The sequence below is a fragment of the Enhydra lutris genome, unplaced genomic scaffold (genome assembly GCF_002288905.1).
Source record: "Enhydra lutris kenyoni isolate GAN:26980312 unplaced genomic scaffold, ASM228890v2 scaffoldscaffold30, whole genome shotgun sequence".
Classification (NCBI taxonomy): Eukaryota; Metazoa; Chordata; class Mammalia; order Carnivora; family Mustelidae; genus Enhydra; species Enhydra lutris.
Window position 1 is genome coordinate 5,151,825 of NW_019154114.1, and position 17,651 is coordinate 5,169,475.

General features: G+C 53.3%; 2 protein-coding genes across 3 annotated transcripts in view; both read left to right on the forward strand.

Annotated features, from left to right (window-relative positions):
• The first annotated feature begins 1,849 nt into the window (after positions 1–1,849).
• On the forward strand, positions 1,850–12,918 carry LOC111152901 (phospholipase A2 group XV). Its single transcript, XM_022511634.1, has 6 exons — positions 1,850–2,079; positions 4,521–4,677; positions 7,644–7,762; positions 8,012–8,110; positions 8,500–8,724; positions 10,532–12,918. Exons 1-6 carry the CDS (start codon positions 1,965–1,967, stop codon positions 11,041–11,043), a joined length of 1,227 nt encoding a protein of 408 aa, XP_022367342.1. The 5' UTR covers positions 1,850–1,964; the 3' UTR covers positions 11,044–12,918.
• A 2,110-nt stretch (positions 12,919–15,028) lies between these two features.
• LOC111152921 (solute carrier family 7 member 6) overlaps positions 15,029–17,651 on the forward strand; it is a 34,605-nt gene continuing 31,982 nt past the window's right edge. For both annotated transcript variants that reach the window (XM_022511661.1, XM_022511664.1), the window contains exons 1-2: positions 15,029–15,076; positions 16,984–17,111. The gene's annotated coding sequence lies outside the window, so the exon portion shown is untranslated. The remainder of the gene's footprint in view (positions 15,077–16,983; positions 17,112–17,651) is intronic.

Consider the following 17,651-nt stretch of genomic DNA (forward strand, 5'->3'; position numbering starts at 1 on the left):
AGAAGCATCGTGAGTGGGGTTAGGCGGACAGCGAGGGGCTTCATTTAATGTTTAATGGTGTCAATCTGACCCATGGAGAACAGTCCATAGGAATAAGGGCATAAACTGGGACATGAGCAGGGAGGCTACTGTAGGGATGAAAGTAGTTTGGCTTTGGAAAGGTAGACAGGCAAGACTTGGAGGAACTCTCAACCTGGTTGTGGGGTTGAGAATTAGAATAGTATCTAGAATCCAGGATGTGCCCAGGTCTGCAGCCAGGGAAGGGATCATGTGGATGGCAAAGTCATTATGAGAAGGGGGAGATCCTTATATTCTGATTCCCTCTCCTCTCCACTGTGTTGGCACAGATCATTGCTGACTAGGCCTTTACATCCTCTCCCTGCAATGCCCATGGTTCCTATCATCTTCTGGGCCTGCGGGACTGGGACACCCTGTGAAGGGCCCATGGTCACCTGAGGCCACTAGGTTGACAAGACATTCAGACTGGCCACAGTCCAGGGCAGCCCAGGCCATCCTGATGCCTAGCCCCCCTCCACTCCTTTAATGTGGACTCCTGCCTGTCCCTAGTACTGGCAAAAGGATCTCTGATCTCCCACTGTGGACCTGTACTAGATTGGTCTTCAGCAACCCCTCTTCTGGGGCCTAGGATGGAGGTGAGGGAGGCAGGGGTTTGGGGTCCTTGCTGGGGCCTAAGAGAGATAGTTGGACCTTCAGAGAGTAGTGTACCCCAACCATCAATGTATTTCCCTGTAAGAACACAGGAGGGGTGGGTCAAGATGGTGAGTTGATTCATCCAGGCTTACTCTGAAAGGCTAGAAAGGGTCAGCGATTGGCCAAGAGGAAGGAAGGAAGGAAGGGGCGTGCCAGAAGTCTTAAGACCAGCTACAGGATGATCAGGGTGCTGTCTGGCCCTCAGGAGGAAGTATGTGGAGGATCAAGACTTTCAGTCTCCAAACATACTGGTCTCCTTATCCTGGAGTGACCCATGGTGCTGGTCATATTGCCAGCTGTCAAATCTGCCCATTCTGTTTGCCTCTGATTCCTTGAGCAGGGAATCTGTGCCCTCTCTGGATCCTCAGTTTGCGTGGACTGAGAATGGTAGGTGGACTACAAGGTCAGAACACTTGTCCTGCTCTGCTAGGGAATCTGCCAAGTGGGCCACGGCCACAGGGCTGAGGCTCAAACCTACTTTCTCCGGGGCACCAGAACTGCTCAGTCTCGAAGGGTGACTCCATAATGCCCGCAACTAAAACTTTAGGCCAGGCAGCCCTCACACATTGACTCGGCCTTTATCTGTCCCTCCCACCCACATTCTTAATCCCTGGATAGACGCAGGGGGGCCCCTGGACCCCTTGCTTGAACCCAACGTGCCATCATGGCAGGGTGTGAAGAATTGGTGTGGGGACTGCACAAAGGTCCTGGTCAACTCCCGGTCCCCTAAGGCCCAATAACTTTCCGGGACTCACTTCTCCCCTTCTTCCCCTTGCTCTGACCAGAGTGTCTCTGCAGCCGCGAGCCCTGGACCCTGAACCCACGCTCTGGCCAACCCGTTCCAGATCCCAGGTCAGGGACGAGCCAGGAATCGGGAATGAGTGCGCGCAGCGTGGACTTTGAGTACCCAAGGATGGGTTGGGTATCCAGCAGCGGCGAGCCGGGTCCCACTGGTCCCGGACTGAACGGAGAAGCCAGGCTGAACCCCAATCGATCGATGCGCTCGGCGTGCGGCGCAGTCTAAGGAGCTGGCTTGGGATCCGCAGGGGCGGGGCGGCGAGCTCCGACTGGGAGGGAGGTGCCTGGCGGCGAGTCCCTATTGGCAGGTCTTTTGGGGGAGGCGGATTCTGATTGGCCGGGCCCCTGTGGCCGAGTGCGGGCGGCGGGGTTAAGCGCGTCGCCGCCGCCTGGGCCTAGGCGCGAGCACGGAACGCTGAATCCGCACCTCGGACCTGTAGCGGCTGTCTCACGCAATGGGTCTTCGCGTCTGCTTCTACCGTGCGACGCTGCTCCCGGGTGGCTTTCTGTTCCTCCTGCTCCTGGCAGACCCGGCGCTCCCGGTCGGACGTCCCCCTCCGGTGGTGCTGGGTGAGGCTTAGGGTCCAGTCGTGGGTCCGTGTGTTTGTGTGTCTTGCAGGACGGGGTGCAGGGGTGGGGAGAGGAGCTGTCTTCTCGGTCTGCATCTGCTCCTAGCACGAGGTCGGGAAGCATACGACTGTCTGTCTTGTCACCTGGATCTGTTCCTCCACCTCCCACCATGCTAGGCGCGGGTGTGGTCAACCTCCGCTCACCTTCCCCTGTAGAATATGGGATAAGTGAGAAGGCTACGGTACAATTGTCTTTCAGTACCCCTGTCTACATCAGTCCCAAGCGTTGCCTTGCTTTATGCCTATTTTTTTAGGTGGAGAGACCAAGGTCCTTTGGCCCCACTCCTGAGCCTTGGTGGGAGCTTGGGTGTTCTCTTGGTCCCAGGGTCCTCATTGTTGGTCTGGGCATGGCTAGGAGGCTGTCTTTCTGGACCCCCCAACCCCATATGTTTCAGGAGGCATTATTAAAAGGAAGCTTTTTGGGGAAAGAATGACTCTCCTAGCCTGCCACCAAGACTCCTCTCCCACCCCCAAACTTATGAAATGGGTGGCCTTGGGCCTGAGGGAGGCCTAAGGGAATCTGAGGATGGCTAAAGACAGAAGTAAAGGTTGCAACAATGGCTGTGAACAGATGTGAGGAAACATGCTTGTACTCTTAATCCTGCCAGACCAGTTTAGAGTGGGCTATATTGGGATTAGATGATCTCCCCTGCCTATTCCTTCCTTGGTCCTGGGCCCTGCAACTACGCAGGAGCCACAGTGTTTCCTTGTGGTGATGGACATGGATAAGACTTCTGTCTTGGGGGCCTTGGATGCTTCATTCAAGTATTGAGTTGGTGGCCAGCCAGGACTCCTAAAGGCAGAGACATTCTAAGGTATATGTTAAATACCTAATCTGCTGCAGCATGACCCCCATACTCTTTTCTTTTTCTTCTTTTTTTAAGATTTTATTTATTTATTTGACAGACAGAGATCACAAGTAGGCAGAGAAGCAGGCAGAGAGAGAGGAGGAAGTAGGCTCCCTGCCGCGCAGATAGCCGGATGTGGGGCTGGATCCCAGGACCCAGGGATCATGACCTGAGCCGAAAGCAGAGCTTAATGATTGTGCCACCCAGATGCCCCCAGAGTCACAGAATCCTAATCTGCCTAGCTTCTCAGAGAGTGAAGGTGTTGGCATAAATCCTGGGAAACCCCATGGGCAGCAGAAGAGCTGTTCCTGTGCATAGAGCAGGGACCTGATCTTGGCTATCAGAGGATCAGCATCCAGGGGTGACTATCCAGGTGAGACCTAAATTGGTGGTAGAGGAAGCAGAGACCAGAGAAGTGATACAAAAGAATTGGGCAGGAGGAGACTTTAACAAGCCATTTCTAACCCCCTCAGCCTCAGTCTCCTCATCTGTAAAGTGGGCATAGTAAGGACATTCTCTCCCAGTGTTATTTGAGGTGAAGGGTACATAGATATCTCTTGTCCTAGTTTTAAGCAAAAAGGGTCTTAAGAAATGACCACTGCTATTTTTAGAGGCCACGCAGCCTGTCTAGGACAAGGGGCATTCAGGCACAGCAAATCGGGTGGCTTCCTCTTTTAGCCAATTCCTTTTTGATGGAGATAATGACCAAGATCTCTGCACTGTCATGCTGAAGACTCCCCACTTCTGCATCTATATTATTAAGGGAGGTGCAGGCAGGTGCCTCCCCTGCCTCCCATGGTTTCGCTGAGTGCACTGTGAGATGATGTACAGGGAAGGCATGCCCTCTTCAGGGCTAGGTTCGTAGAGCCCAGAGAATGCTCAGGAGAGCCAAGAGCTGGTTGTTCACTTGGTGATCATGGATTCTAAATGAGGATGTGCTTGGAAGGTGTCAAGGGCATGGCATGTAGAAACAGGTGAGGCCTGAAAGGTCAGTGGGAACAAATATTCTGAGTAGGGCCTTAATATTGGGCAGTGAAGCTGCGGGGATGGGTTTGAGTGTCACAAGGGCCCCAGGGCTCTGTGTAGACTAGGCTCTGTGCAGCTGATCTGTTGACCACCTTGGGCAGAGAGAAGTTATCCTTGGGCCGGGGCACACCCACCCCTACGGAGCCATGGCTGGAATGGTGTGATGTTTCAGGGTAGCCATCTCTGCCACGGGGTCCAGGTGTGCTGAGAGGCTAGGGCCCTCCAGATGGTCTGCTCCCTGAAACCTTACTGGGCTCCCAGTAGGCTGGCAGCTGCCTGTGTTCATTGCCCCCCTCCACAAGCTTGTCCTGGAATGCCTTCCCTGGATTTAGTTTTGGTTGGTTAAGTGGCCCAGGGTTTTGTCTTCTTTCCTTCTCCTTCTTTGAGTGAACAAGGCCCTCCTCTGTAGCCTGGAACAGCTGTGGGTAGAAGGCCTTTGGGTTTAAGCCTCAGGGGTCCCCAGCCTGCTAGGTCCAGGGCCTCATGCGTGCTCTGTCTCTCTCTGCAGTGCCCGGCGATTTGGGCAACCAGCTGGAGGCAAAGCTAGACAAGCCAACGGTTGTGCACTACCTCTGCTCCAAGAGGACGGACAGCTACTTCACACTCTGGCTCAACCTCGAACTGCTGCTGCCTGTCATCATTGACTGCTGGATTGACAATATCAGGTGGGGGCTGGGGCACAGATGAGGTGCTGCTCACCGACCCAGCCTAGAGAAATCTCTAGAACCCATTTTTGTCTCATCCCCACTCAGCAGACCCTGAGGTCACTGACCTCGTGCCCTTCTCGTTTCCTCAGGCTGATTGGCACCAACTCTGCACCCTCCCAGACAGAACTTTCTTCCGTTTCCTGCAGCTCTTGTCCCTACCTCTCCAGTTTATGCCTTGTGATTCACACCTTGTGCGTGAATTCCTGTTTTTGAGGGTTTTTTTTAAGATTTTATTTGGGCGCCTGGGTGGCTCAGTTGGTTAAGAGTCTGCCTTTGGCTCAGGTCATGATCTCAGGGTCCTGGGATCGAGCCCCACATCAGGCTCCCTGCTTAGGAAGTCTGCTTCTCTCTCTCCCTCTGCCCCTCCCCTTGCTCCTTCTCTCTCTTACTCACTCACTGGCTCTATCAAATAAGTAAAATCCACACATACAAAAAATCTCTACACCTGACTCATAGTCTCGAGATACATGTCCCATACTTCACCGACTGAGCCGGCCAGGCACCCCCTTACATGTAGATTCTATGCTCCAGCCCCTATTCATAGTCTCAACATGGCTGTACCCCTTCCCTTGCCTCTGAGTTGGCCACTGGCCTGGCCCTTCAGCTTCTTGTTCCTCCTGGGATATACCAGGTCTCTATGTCTTTGTACATACGGTTCTTTGAGCCCGGAATCTACCTCTACACCCTTTGCCTTATAAATTCCTTCCCATTCACTCTTTATTTTTTTTTTTTAAAGATTTTATTTATTTATTTGACAGATGGAGATCACAGAGAAGCAGGCAGAGAGAGAGAAGGAAGCAGGCTCCCTGCTGAGCAGAGAGCCTGATGCGGCGCTCGATCCCAGGATCCTGGGATCATGACCTGAGCCGAAAGCAGAGGCTTTAACCCACTGAGCCACCCAGGCGCCCCCCCATTCACTCTTTAAAACCCGAGCCTGGTCCTTCTGAAAAGTTTCCCTTGCCACTCCCCAGAGCTCTTAACCTTTCCTTCCTCCAGGCCAAATGCCTATTTCCTTTCATCCTTATCAGGTGCCATAACTTTGCTTCCAAGGATGTTTCCCTGCTAATAAGATGATAATGTTTTGGGAATTACTGCTTATCAAATACAGGCACTGTCCATATTACATACTTTCTTTCATTTAGTCTTACAGCAACCCTCTGAGACAGGTACTGTTTTCAGATGAGGAAATCTGGAAACTCAAAAAGCGTTACAGGGTTGCCTCAGGTCACTCAACTAATAAGTGGCAGAAGCAAGATCTAAACCCAGATTGCGTGACCCTGAGCTAAGACCCAGCTCCCTGAAGGCAGAACTTGTATCTTGTTTATCTTTATAAACATAGAACCTGGAACACAATTGGTGCTCAGTAAATGTTGGAACTGAATGGAGTTTCACAAACTAAATTTTTTTCCTGGGGACATACTGGCTCATTCTCCAGGTGTTTTGCCTTTCCCGGTTGTTTGTTTATGACACGTGCTTTGTTGACTTTTTCCTCTTCTGTACATGATCAGGTTATTTCTAGGCTGTTGATCTGCAAATCTATTTTTATACCAGAGACGTGGTCTCTGGTACTGCCAATGGGCGTTTCGGGCTGATACTGAGAGGGGCTTGTTAACCTTCATGGACATCTGACCTGTTTAGAGCTGCTTTGGCTTTGTAGAAAGTTTTCTCCACTTTGCTGAGTGGCTACTGGGTTCATTGACAAGTTGCCCTAGAGAAAATGGGCTCCAAGGACCTATTATTTGGGTCAAAGTTGGTATCTTGTCAGCTTTCTGTGGCTGATCTCAGGGGATTAGAACTCAGGGCCATCAAGGATTGCAGGTCTAGCCTGTGTTTTCTTTTCTCTCTTTTTCTTTTTTTTAAGATTTTATTTATTTATTTGACAGAGGGAGACACAGAGAGGGAACACAAGTAGGGGGAGTGGGAAAGGGAGAAGCAGGCCTCTTGCAGAGCAGGGTGCCCGATGCGGGACTCGATCCCAGGACCCCGGAATCATGACCTGAGCCAAAGGCAGTTGCTTAAAGACTGAGCTGTCCAGACACCCCTAGCCTGTGTTTTCTTTTTTTTTAAGATTTTTTTTTTCTTTTAATTTATTTATTTGACAGAGAGATCACAAGTAGGCAGAGAGGCAGGCAGAGAGGCAGGCAGAGAGAGAGGAAGGGAAGCAGGCTCCCCGCCAAGCAGAGAGCCCGATGCGGGGCTCGATCCCAGGATCCCGGGATCATGACCCGAGCCGAAGGCAGAGGCTTAACCCACTGAGCCACCCAGGTGCCCCCCTAGCCTGTGTTTTCTTGGGCACATTTTTCTGTTTGATAGCAGGGAGGTCAGAACAGAGTTCCTGGTCTAGCACAAAGCTTTCCTCCCGTCTCCCACCACCCTGTCCTGTCGTTCTTCTAGGCCTTGTTTGTCCATCCACGTAGCAGTCACAGGTGTTTAGACCCTGAGGTGGGGCTTTCTCTGTTTGGCTCTGTTGTGTGCTACACTTACCCTCTCCTTTGCCCTGTGATGTTTTGTGGTGGGTGGGAGGAGCTAAATCCGCAGAGACCGGGCAGTGGGTGCATGCAAGGTTAGGCTGCCTGCCTTTTGGGTCAAGTGTGATGTGGGATGGCAGAGCCAGGCCTCGCGCTTCCCTTTCCTACCCAAATCCAAGAGCTGCATTCTGAGGTAGATGACACCGAGAAGGAACTATCGCTTTGATGAGTGTCCTTGGATTAATCTTCGGAATGGGTCTTGGTTGGGGTCCTCAGATGGATGTGGTTCCTCTGACCTGTGCTTCATAAACTTGCTTTGTTACTTTTTGGTCTCCCCTATACTTCCTACCAAACGTGAGGATAGTAAGGGATATGGCTCAGGATCCAGGGCAGTATTAGGACACACCAGGTTCAGTGTTACCTCTGGATCACTAGCTCAATGTGCTCCCCTGACAGGCTGGTCTACAACAGTACGTCCCGGGCCACCCAGTTCCCAGATGGTGTGGATGTGCGCGTCCCTGGCTTTGGGAAGACTTTCTCACTAGAGTTCCTGGACCCCAGCAAAAGCAGTGTGGGTATGTAGCCCTTGCTCATGGCCTCCAGGAAACAGGGCTGGAAGTTCTGCTATATTCCCGGAGTGGGAGAAGTGCTCTTCGTTTGAAAGGGTAGCCTGTAAACTGTCTCTAATTAGTGTAGCCGCTGAGTCTTACAGTGTTCCCTTGGGGATCTTTCTACAGTAGATGTCCCAGTCTCCTTGTTGGGCATGGCGTGGGGGGTTAGCACTGCCTGTCCTCTCTCTAATTCCCATACATTACTGTCTACAGGTTCCTATTTCCATACCATGGTAGAGAGCCTTGTAGACTGGGGCTACACACGGGGTGAGGATGTCCGGGGGGCCCCCTATGACTGGCGCCGAGCCCCAAGTAAGTGGTTACTTTTGCTTCCTCCCTGACGTCTTAGGGGGTGGGGATGAGGAGGTCACAGTCACCATAGGCCCTGGGCTCTCCCCTAACCCCGGGCCCTCTTGTGTCTAGCCTAGCAATCACAGCTGTCACCCCTAGTCAGTCTGTCCTGTCCTTCCCCATTCCTCCCCTCAGGATTTCTGGGCCTCTGAGCCCTGGGGAGAGATAATGAAGCTGAGGAGGAGAAAAGGAGCTCCTAGGTTTCCTCTCATCTTGGGAAAGAAGACCATTTCCCCTTGGATTTTAGCATTTTCACCACCCACCTAGTCTTGGATCTGGCCTAAAGAACATTTAGTGGTTCAGGCCCCAGGACCCTTCCTTCCTGACTACTGCCTGACTCTGGCCTACAGATGAAAATGGGCCCTACTTCCTGGCCCTCCGGGAGATGATCGAGGAGATGCACCAGCTGTATGGGGGCCCTGTGGTGCTGGTTGCCCACAGCATGGGCAACATGTACACACTCTACTTTCTGCAGCGACAGCCACAGGCCTGGAAGAACAAGTATATCCGGGCGTTTGTGGCACTGGGTGCGCCCTGGGGGGGCGTGGCCAAGACTTGGCGTGTCCTGGCCTCAGGTAAGACCCTGCCTGACCTAGCAAGTATGACGGGGGCGGGGCGGGGAGCGGGGGCGGGGGGGGGGGGGGGGTGCGGGCGCTGATGTCAGGGATGGTGTTCTCTCTTTCCTTCAGCAGTGTCTTCCCAGGCCACCTTGTGTCTCTTCTCTTGGGTGAGGATCCTTCTTTCTCCAGAGTCATATGCTTTTCCAACCATCTTTTTTTCCAGAAGAGAAACTAACACTTTCCAAAAGGGAACCTAACAATTTCGTCCCACTAGGTGATGGCCTTGGTTATCCGTGTACATTTTTTTTTCCAGCGTGTCCAGGCAGTGGCACAGCTGTCGGTCACACAGGCACTTGCTTGTGCCTATGTCTTCACACATACACTGTGCTCTGGCCTGGCTGGCCTAACTCGGTCTGACCCCAGGTTCTTTGGGGGAGCCTTCTCCCTTTCTTCCTTTCCACCTTTGCCCCACAGAAGGAAGGTTGGGCTACAGTTTCCTGTTTATGAGTTAGACCTCCATCTGTGGCAGTGGGGAGCCTTTGTGGGTAATGCAGGGAGGAAGCAGGTGCAGATTTCTTTGGGCTTCCTTGCCTGGCAGTGAGGAAAGCTGCCACCTCCTTCCCCAGTCCTCCCCAGTTCACCTGCCTGTTTATGACTGGCAGCGTGCTAGCTGTAGCCGTGGGGCTTTCCTCCCTCCCTCTGCTAGGACTGGGGGTGAACCCATGGCCCCTTACTTTAGGAGCCACAAGCCGCAGCTGTGCTCAGCATGTAAGGAGCTTTCTTCCTCATATCATCAGCACTTCCTGACCTACTTGTTGGTCAACTGATAGTTGCCATCACGTGAGACCCAGTGCCTCTCCCGGTAGTGACGCTGGATTGGCTGGATGATGAATCCAGATATAGAGAGGACTCATTATAGCCATCTACTCTATCCAGCCTGGACCTGAAAGGACAGATGGAGGCATGCCTGAGTCTGAGACAGGAGCTGTGGTGGGGCTCGGGTTCCGGCCTTTCCGAGCCTCCCTGTGAATCCCTTTAGAGCTGTGCCTCAGGTTCTGGGAAACTGTTCTGTCAGGCCTTGACAGGGGCGTGGTAGTCATGGACTAGCTAGGGGCTTCCTTTTCCTCAGGGGTCCTACAGCCAGAACCCCACAAGAGCGGGAGGCCTCTGGTCAGTCAGAGAGGTGCAGGGATGGGTGGCTGTGGGCCCTGAATAGATCACATGACCCCCGTTAACAAGTTCCAGCTCACTCCCCAGAGGCCTCACCGGCTGTGTTGTTGGCATTCCTGTGTGAGAAAGCTTCTCGTTCTGCCTGCAGCCTCCCCTCCTGCCTCGACTCCTGCTGGCCTGGTTGCCTGGGCCAGTGACAGGCAGATGAGTGGAATACGACCGGGGTGGCTGGCGGCAGGCCTGAGACTGAGCCTGGGAAGGGAAACATGTTCATAACTCAGTGTAAGAAAAGAAAAAGAGGAATGTGTCTCTGGGCTGCCAATGTGCTGATTGACCTTCAGCAAGGTCAGTGCCCACAAGTGGTGACAAGTGCTCAGTGGAGGGTACCGTTTACACAATGAATCACCTCGTGGGTATGCACTGCCTAAATCCCTGGTGACGAAGTACAGAAGTAAAGAAAGAAATCACGCTCACGTGCTTCCCAGATAGAGCAGAAATAAGGGGAACATGGGAGTTACAATGCAGATGACAGTATGGAGGTGCGGGATTGCTGACTGCGCCCCTCCCCGCCCCCGTAGAGGCCCTGGCTGCACCGGGCTCCCCAGCCAGTGTGCATGCCTGAGCACAGACTGAGCGAGCCCTTTCCCTGCAGGAGACAACAATCGGATCCCAGTCATCGGGCCCCTGAAGATCCGGGAGCAGCAGCGATCTGCCGTCTCCACCAGCTGGCTGCTGCCCTACAACTACACCTGGTCATCTGGGAAGATCTTCGTGCACACCCCCACAACCAACTACACGCTGCGGGACTATCGCCGCTTCTTCCAGGACATCAGCTTCAAAGATGGGTGGCTCATGCGGCAGGACACGGAGGGGCTGGTTGAAGCCACAGTGCCTCCCGGCGTGCCGCTGCACTGCCTCTACGGCACCGGTGTCCCCACGCCAGACTCCTTCTACTATGAGAGCTTCCCGGACCGCGATCCCAAAATCTGCTTTGGTGACGGCGATGGCACCGTGAACTTGCAGAGTGCCCTGCAGTGCCAGGCCTGGCGCGGACGCCAGGAGCAGCAAGTGTCGTTGCAGGCACTGCCGGGCAGTGAGCACATAGAGATGTTGGCCAGTGCCACCACCTTGGCCTACCTGAAACGTGTGCTCCTTGGGCCCTGATCCCCATGCCAGGCAGGGCTGTGGGATGGTGCGGCCATAGCTGCTTCTCTTGTCCTCCGGGGCTCTCGCGGCCCGTGAGTGGAGTGGTCTGTGACTGCCTAAGGTCCTCAGTCTTGGGTTGTGACACGTCTGCCACTGGGAAGTGCTGTTTCTTATCCTTCCTCTGTGGGAGGGAAGAAGGAAGAAATAGTCTGGCCTCACTTGAGGGATCCTTGCTGGAAAGAATGCTGCTGCTGATGAGATTGCTGTGACCTCAGGACTGGCTCCGCAGGCGGATCGGCTGGCACCTGGCCCCAATCCTGAACTCAGGGGCCATTTGTTCCTCATACCCCTGTGGCCTTTTCACATTCACCCACCAGGCCCTGGTCCCTCAGTCTTCCTGTGAGGGATATTACTGAGCTGTGGTCCCTGTCCCTAAAGGTCCCAGAGATGGGCTTCTGGTCCCTACGGTGATCTTCCCACAAACTGGCCACAGGTAGGCTTGCTACTGGCTGTGAGTGGCCAGAGCTGCTGGCTTCCCTATGGCCTCGTTGCTCAACAGCCTGACTGTGGCTTTCTGGAGCAGCCTAGTTCCTCCTGCAGGCAGGGGCGGGTTCTGTTCTCCGTGGTTCCCAGGTCCTGGGACATTCACTCCTACCTCCCTTACCTCCAAGAGCAGCCTAGCTCAGGACTGGGCAGCAGGGGGCCCTCCATTTCTTGGGGGTCTGTCCCTGGAGTCTTGATCCCCTTGGTTGGGCTGTTACCCACAGTATTGATGATGGTTCCCTTTGCCCTGGGACTGTGGTTCAGGGATGAGAGCAGGGCTTAGTCCCATGGCCTTTTAGGTACTCATGAAGAAAACTCAAGGAAGCAGCTGAGGCCATTCAGAGCTACCCTGAGCTGCCCTCTTGTTAACCCCACCACCACATTAGCACCCTGCCATAGGGTTTTTCTAGCATCCAGGTGGGCTGGCACAGGGCTGAGAAGAGGTAGAGCTCTTGCCCATCTTGCCTAGCACCTACTCCCACCAGACAGCTCAGTGGTGTTTAGTCTGCAGAGACTAGCCCAGAAACTCGAGTGGGCTCCTGAGAGAGCCAGGTGGCTTGGGGCTCCCCTGGGAGTTTTCTGTCTGTTCCAGAGGTGCTTCACGGATCTTCCTATAATAGCAGGGATGGATGGAGAGTCTGAATCTGCCTTGGGGACAGTCATCTCCAAGTGGGCAGTGGCTATAGGCCAGGACTGGAGTCTGGCCTCTAGGCTGTGACCCCAGAGCCACAGTCAGGCTGGACCATGCTGCTCTCCCACTGGGTTTCTGTGGAGCTGGATTTTCTCTGTTGGGAACATACCCAGCATCTCTCTCTCCTTTTATTCCTGGGTGGTGGGCTCCTCATGGAGCTCTAAGCAGGCTGTACCTTGATTCTGGCAATAAAAATACTCTGGATGCTGTGAAGTACCGTGGCTGAAGCTCTGTTCTGAACATGAGAGGAGGGAGGTAGTGGAGTAGTGAAGGGGATAAAGAGGCAGGTAATCAGGGGCTAGACCTTTCCTGAAGCCTTGATGGGTTCTCTCAGCGCCAAGGAAAGCATGGGTTCTGTGCACCTATTCGGGCTTTATCCTCCTGCCCCATGTCCTGGAGCCGGCTTCCTCTGCTGGGATTAAGAACCAGGACCTGAAACATTCCCATTGGAATGTGACTCCTGCCTTCCCTCTGTTCCTGCTTGGCCGACAGGCCCCACGTGCTGCCGTAGAGCCGGGGGCAGTCCTGCAGGTCACCCTGGCTGGACTCTCCTTCCCAGCCTTTTTGTCCTCTCTCAACTTTCAGGTCTCAGCATCTTTTGATCTTAGAGTTCTTTTTAAGACACAACCCATCTACTTCGTTTCTTCAGATTATCTGCCCACCATCTGTCTCTCTCCCTACAGAGACTGAGGGAGGAGAAACTAGGCTGAGACTAGGACAGAGACCAAGATGGGCAGAGACCAAGACTGGGAGTCGGTGGAGATGGATAAAGACAGAGAAACAGAGAGACTGATACAGGGAAACATGTATAGAGATGGGATCCTGGACTGTCTGTGGTACGGAGCTCAGAGAGGAGTTTTAGGGCAGTGCGAGGTGGTGAGAGCCCCAATTCCTGCCTCCTCCACCGAGCCTGGGCTTTATGCTTTAATACACTCTGGACCACTAGAGGGCGCTCTGAACCCTCACTGCGCTAGTTATTGGCCAAACCTGGAAGAAGGGTGGCCCAGAGAGGGTGAGGATGCCCAGCGATACATGGGTCCAGCTGCAATTGCTGGCCTTGGTGAAAGGATAACAACACAAAAGGGTGCAAACCCTTACCTCCAGGTCCTGCCCAGCCTGAGTCCTAGCTCTGTGCTGATACCCACCCTCCCATGCCACTCCTTGTGGTGGCCTTACAGCCACCTACTCACCCCTGACCTGTTCAGCCCCACTGCCATCGTTGGTTTCACAGCTGCAGAGAGAGGGCATGGAGCCAGAGCAGGCTTTAACACCAGCCAACTGGGGTTCAAATATGACCTTTACCAGCTCCAGGCAAGTAGCCTGGGGAGTCTCCTTACCTCCCTGAGCCTCAGCTTACTCATCTGAAGAATGGAGCTGAATAAATGTACCCTGCGGGTGGTCTTGAGGAACACGGATGGTATTGGGGAACATCCGATCAGTGCTTGCTGCATAGTGTGCTTTCATGGTGGGTTGTAACCGGGTGTGAGACAGCAAAGCCAGACAGCTGGATGCTGGCAGGTCATGTATGCATTTGTTGCAGGGATAAGTGGACCAGCTGCCATTGAGTGACACAAGTGAGCAGAGAGTCCTTCCTCCGCCTGGCCAGGGAGACAGAAGGAATGATCCAGGGGTCAAAGGGTCAGATTCTAAAGACTCCAAATATACACATACTCTCATTCACACTTAGGGAAGGTATTCTAAGCAGAGAGCACAAGGGGGCCATACCAGTGAGGGTTCAAAGATCATTGTCTCAGGTCTTTAGGTAGGAGAATGGAAGGGTTTTTAGGCAGAGGAGATTCAAAGTCATTCCCCTCTGGGGTTAGAAGAAACAGGGTGGGGATTGGGAGGCTACTAGAGCTGGAGTGAAGAAAACCTTGAGAACCCGTTGCCGGTCCTTGGGAGGGTGGGGCAGGAGGAGGAAGGGTCCACGGTGCTGACCATTTCTGGCCCTGTCACTGGGTGATGGGGAGCAGGGGTTTGGGTATGGTCGGTCTGGAATTAGAGGGTGTGCAGTTGTAAACACGTGTCTGGGGGAAATGACTCCATGTCCCAGGAGAGTCATGGCTTGAGGTTGTGGACAGGAAGCTAAGGGGGAGGGCTCAGCTACCCATGAGGTCAGAAGACCCTAGAAGAGCCCCAGAGATACCAGATGAAAAGAGCCCCTAGAAGGAGAGGAGGAGGAGCGGCCAGGGGTAGAGGAAGACAGGAGGGTGCACCTCCCCCTAGAGGGTGTCAGTAGGGTCACACAAGTTGAGGACCTAAAAATGTCCTCAAACCTGAGCCCCGGGAAGGCGGGGCGGGGAGGGGGGCGGTGTTCGCTACGGAATCACAACCGTGTCCCTGTGTCTGTGGAGGCCTCCGTGGACTTGAGCCGGGTCTGAGTTGTGAATGTGGGAGGACAGGTCCCGGGTCTGTGTCTTCCTAAGGTGCGTAGCGGAGGCGCTGGTGGTGAACGGGGCATGGAGGCTGTTTAGAGCTCCTTGTGTAAGCTGTTTGGCTAAGAGCCACAAAGGAACGGGCTGTGCGGGCCATTTAGAGCGAGGGTGGCCGGGCCCCGGTCACCGGCAGCCAAGAGCACGCAGACGCTGGGACTGCATTCCCGAGCCAGGCCGGCCGATCCCTCGGGCCACGGCGGCCCCAGAGGCCCAGAAGCGCCGCCGCCAGCCAACCCCACGCGGAGCTAGGCGTCCTGTCCCGACGCGGGGCGCGCTGTCGCGATCCGGCGGCGCGTGACGTGGCGGGGGCGGGGTCTGGGCGGCCGCGGCGGCCGCGGCAGTCGAGCGAGCGAGCATCCTGTTGGCGCCTGGCTACTGCGAGGTAACGGGCCGCGGGCGGGCGAGCGGGGGAAGCGGGGCCGGGGCCGGGCCGGGACCGGGGCCGGGGCCGGGGTCGCGTCCTGGAGGCCGAATGCCCCGCGCGGCCGCCGCCACCGCCGCCGCAGCGTGCTTGCAGCGCCGCAGCGTGCGGGCCCGCCAAGTCCGGCGCGGGGCGGGCCGGCGGCACGTGAGACACGCCGCGGCGAGAGCGTGCGGGAGGGTGACGCTGTGCGTGTGAGAGGGACCGCGAGCGTGAGGGTGGCCTCAGGAGTGTGGGGAACCCTGAGTGTAAGACTGAGCGTGTGAAAAAAACTACGGGTGTGTGTGTGTGTGTGAGAGAGAGAGAGAGAGAGAGACCCCCCGAGTCTGAGAGTGACTGTGTGAGTGTGCAAGAAACACCCTGAGTGAGCAAATGACAATGTGGGAGACACCTTGGTGTGAAGGAGGCTCTGGGTGTGATGAGAGAGGAACAGGCGCTCTAGACCAGAAGGGGGTGGGGGGAGAGGGAGGGAGAGTGTGTCTGTGTGTGTGTGAGAGAGAGAGAGACAGAGAGAGAGAGAGAGAGAGAGAGAGAAACCCTGAGGGTGGGAGAGTCTGAGTGTGAGGGTGACTCCAGAAGTGCGGGAGAGGCTGAGAGTGTGAGGGACACTGTTGTGGTAAGAGTCCCCGAGTGCGATGCTGTGTGAGAGACTGGGAAATCCTGGAGGGTGAGTGTGATGAGAAAGAGAACCTGGGCTGTGAGAAACTGCAAGTGAGAAGGACAGCGTGCAAGGCTCCCCTCGGGCAGGATCAGGGCTTCCTGGGATGCTTCGAGATGGTCTAGGGCCGGGGCTCGCACCCCTGGCCTGTTGGCACCAAGGGATTGTGTGCTCCTGCTTTGATGGCTCTCTCTTGTGTCTTCATGTCCTGTCACCTTGTTTGGTCATCTCATGTTATAAATGGAAGGAGATATTTGTAAAACATTCTGAGAATTCTTCACTAAGCACTAAGCAAACAGTCTGGGTACCACATTGTGTAATGGTCAGTATAAATGGGAATCAATATTTAACAGATGTTTTTGAGTGCCCCTTGTGTGCCCTGGGCTGTGTGCTTGGTGACACAGTTCAAAAGAATTCGGTCTCTGCCCTTGATAGGGGGAAAAAAGCACTGCCAGCAAATCTAGCATCGTGGTAGCAGAATGCTCCACCATCTGGTGCTTCTCTGAGAGCCGCTCTCTGATTTGAAGATCTGGGAGGAGCAGACTTTTTGAAAGTCTGTGAGTGCTTCCTGAGCTCATTTTTTGTCTCTCTTTGCTTGCTGTGAAGCCCTTTAGGTGGAAACTGCCCAGGCTGCCTACATTACGAAGGTGCCCTTGTGGGCTAATGGCTTTTGCTTCCCAACTTTGTTCTCAGTTTGCCATTCGAGTTCTTATATTTGATTTCCCTGCCCTAACAAATAAGCAGAAAGCCACAAACACGGTTTTTTTTTTTTCCCTTTCTTCCTTCTTCCCTGTCTGGCGATGGGTGTATTTTTATTGCAGACTAAAAGTAAATACCAGTTATGTGACTGACCTCCTTGGCCCTTCTTGGTACAGGAAATTTCCTGACCTCTGTCCTGTGTATTTCCTGCTATAGTCTCCAGGACGTGGATACATTTCTACAAAAGTGACCGAAGCAGGGCTTACAGGACCTGGGACTTGGGGAGCAGCAGCCGTCTAGACATGAATGCTTTGAGATGACCGGGCTAGTTCTCTGACACGTGTGGGCTAGTTGCTTCAGTTATAGTCCACTGTGGGTGTGATGGAACTTCTCAGTAATTGAGTGCTGCCCCTGGCAGGCATGTAAAACTTTAATTTTACAAAAGGAAAAATCATCCTGCTGCTTACTAGATTCATTTTTTTGATAAGCTGCCTCTTACTCTTTGTTGCAGAGGTTAAATGGCCAAGACAGACAAATGGAATTAGGCCTTGCTGTGGAGACTTCCATTTTCTTCTCAGTACCTGACCATTTATGATGAGGCAGCTTATGAAAGTGTGATGTTTGCTTATTTCCTCACAGGTGAATATTATTGCTCTGTTCTCTATTAGATCTTGGATCTTTGCGATTTGTGAAGTTTCAGTTACTTGTGCAGCATATGAATAGGATGCTATTAATGAGAGTGGCTCACGTATAATTAGCAGTTATGTAACACTATATTCTATAAAATTGTATATTAAATTTTATCATTTTCTAAAGAGCAATTGTGGTGGTTTATAATTAAAGATACTTCAGTGAGGTCGTTCAAAAGAAATTGAAAACCAAAGTCAGTGGAAAAGACTAGATATCACGTATTGTTGAAAGTGAGGGTATTTATTCACTGTGATTGGTTGCTGAATTTGATATTGAGTTTCCTGGTATCTTAGGTAAAAAGATAAATGTAGAGTTACATAACTTTTTCATTTGATAAGGGTACTATATATATATATACATATATATATACATATGGTACTATACATATGTGTATATATATATAGTACCCTTATATGTATATATATACACATATAAGTTACATAACTTTTTCATTTGATAAGGGTACTATATATATATATACATATATAT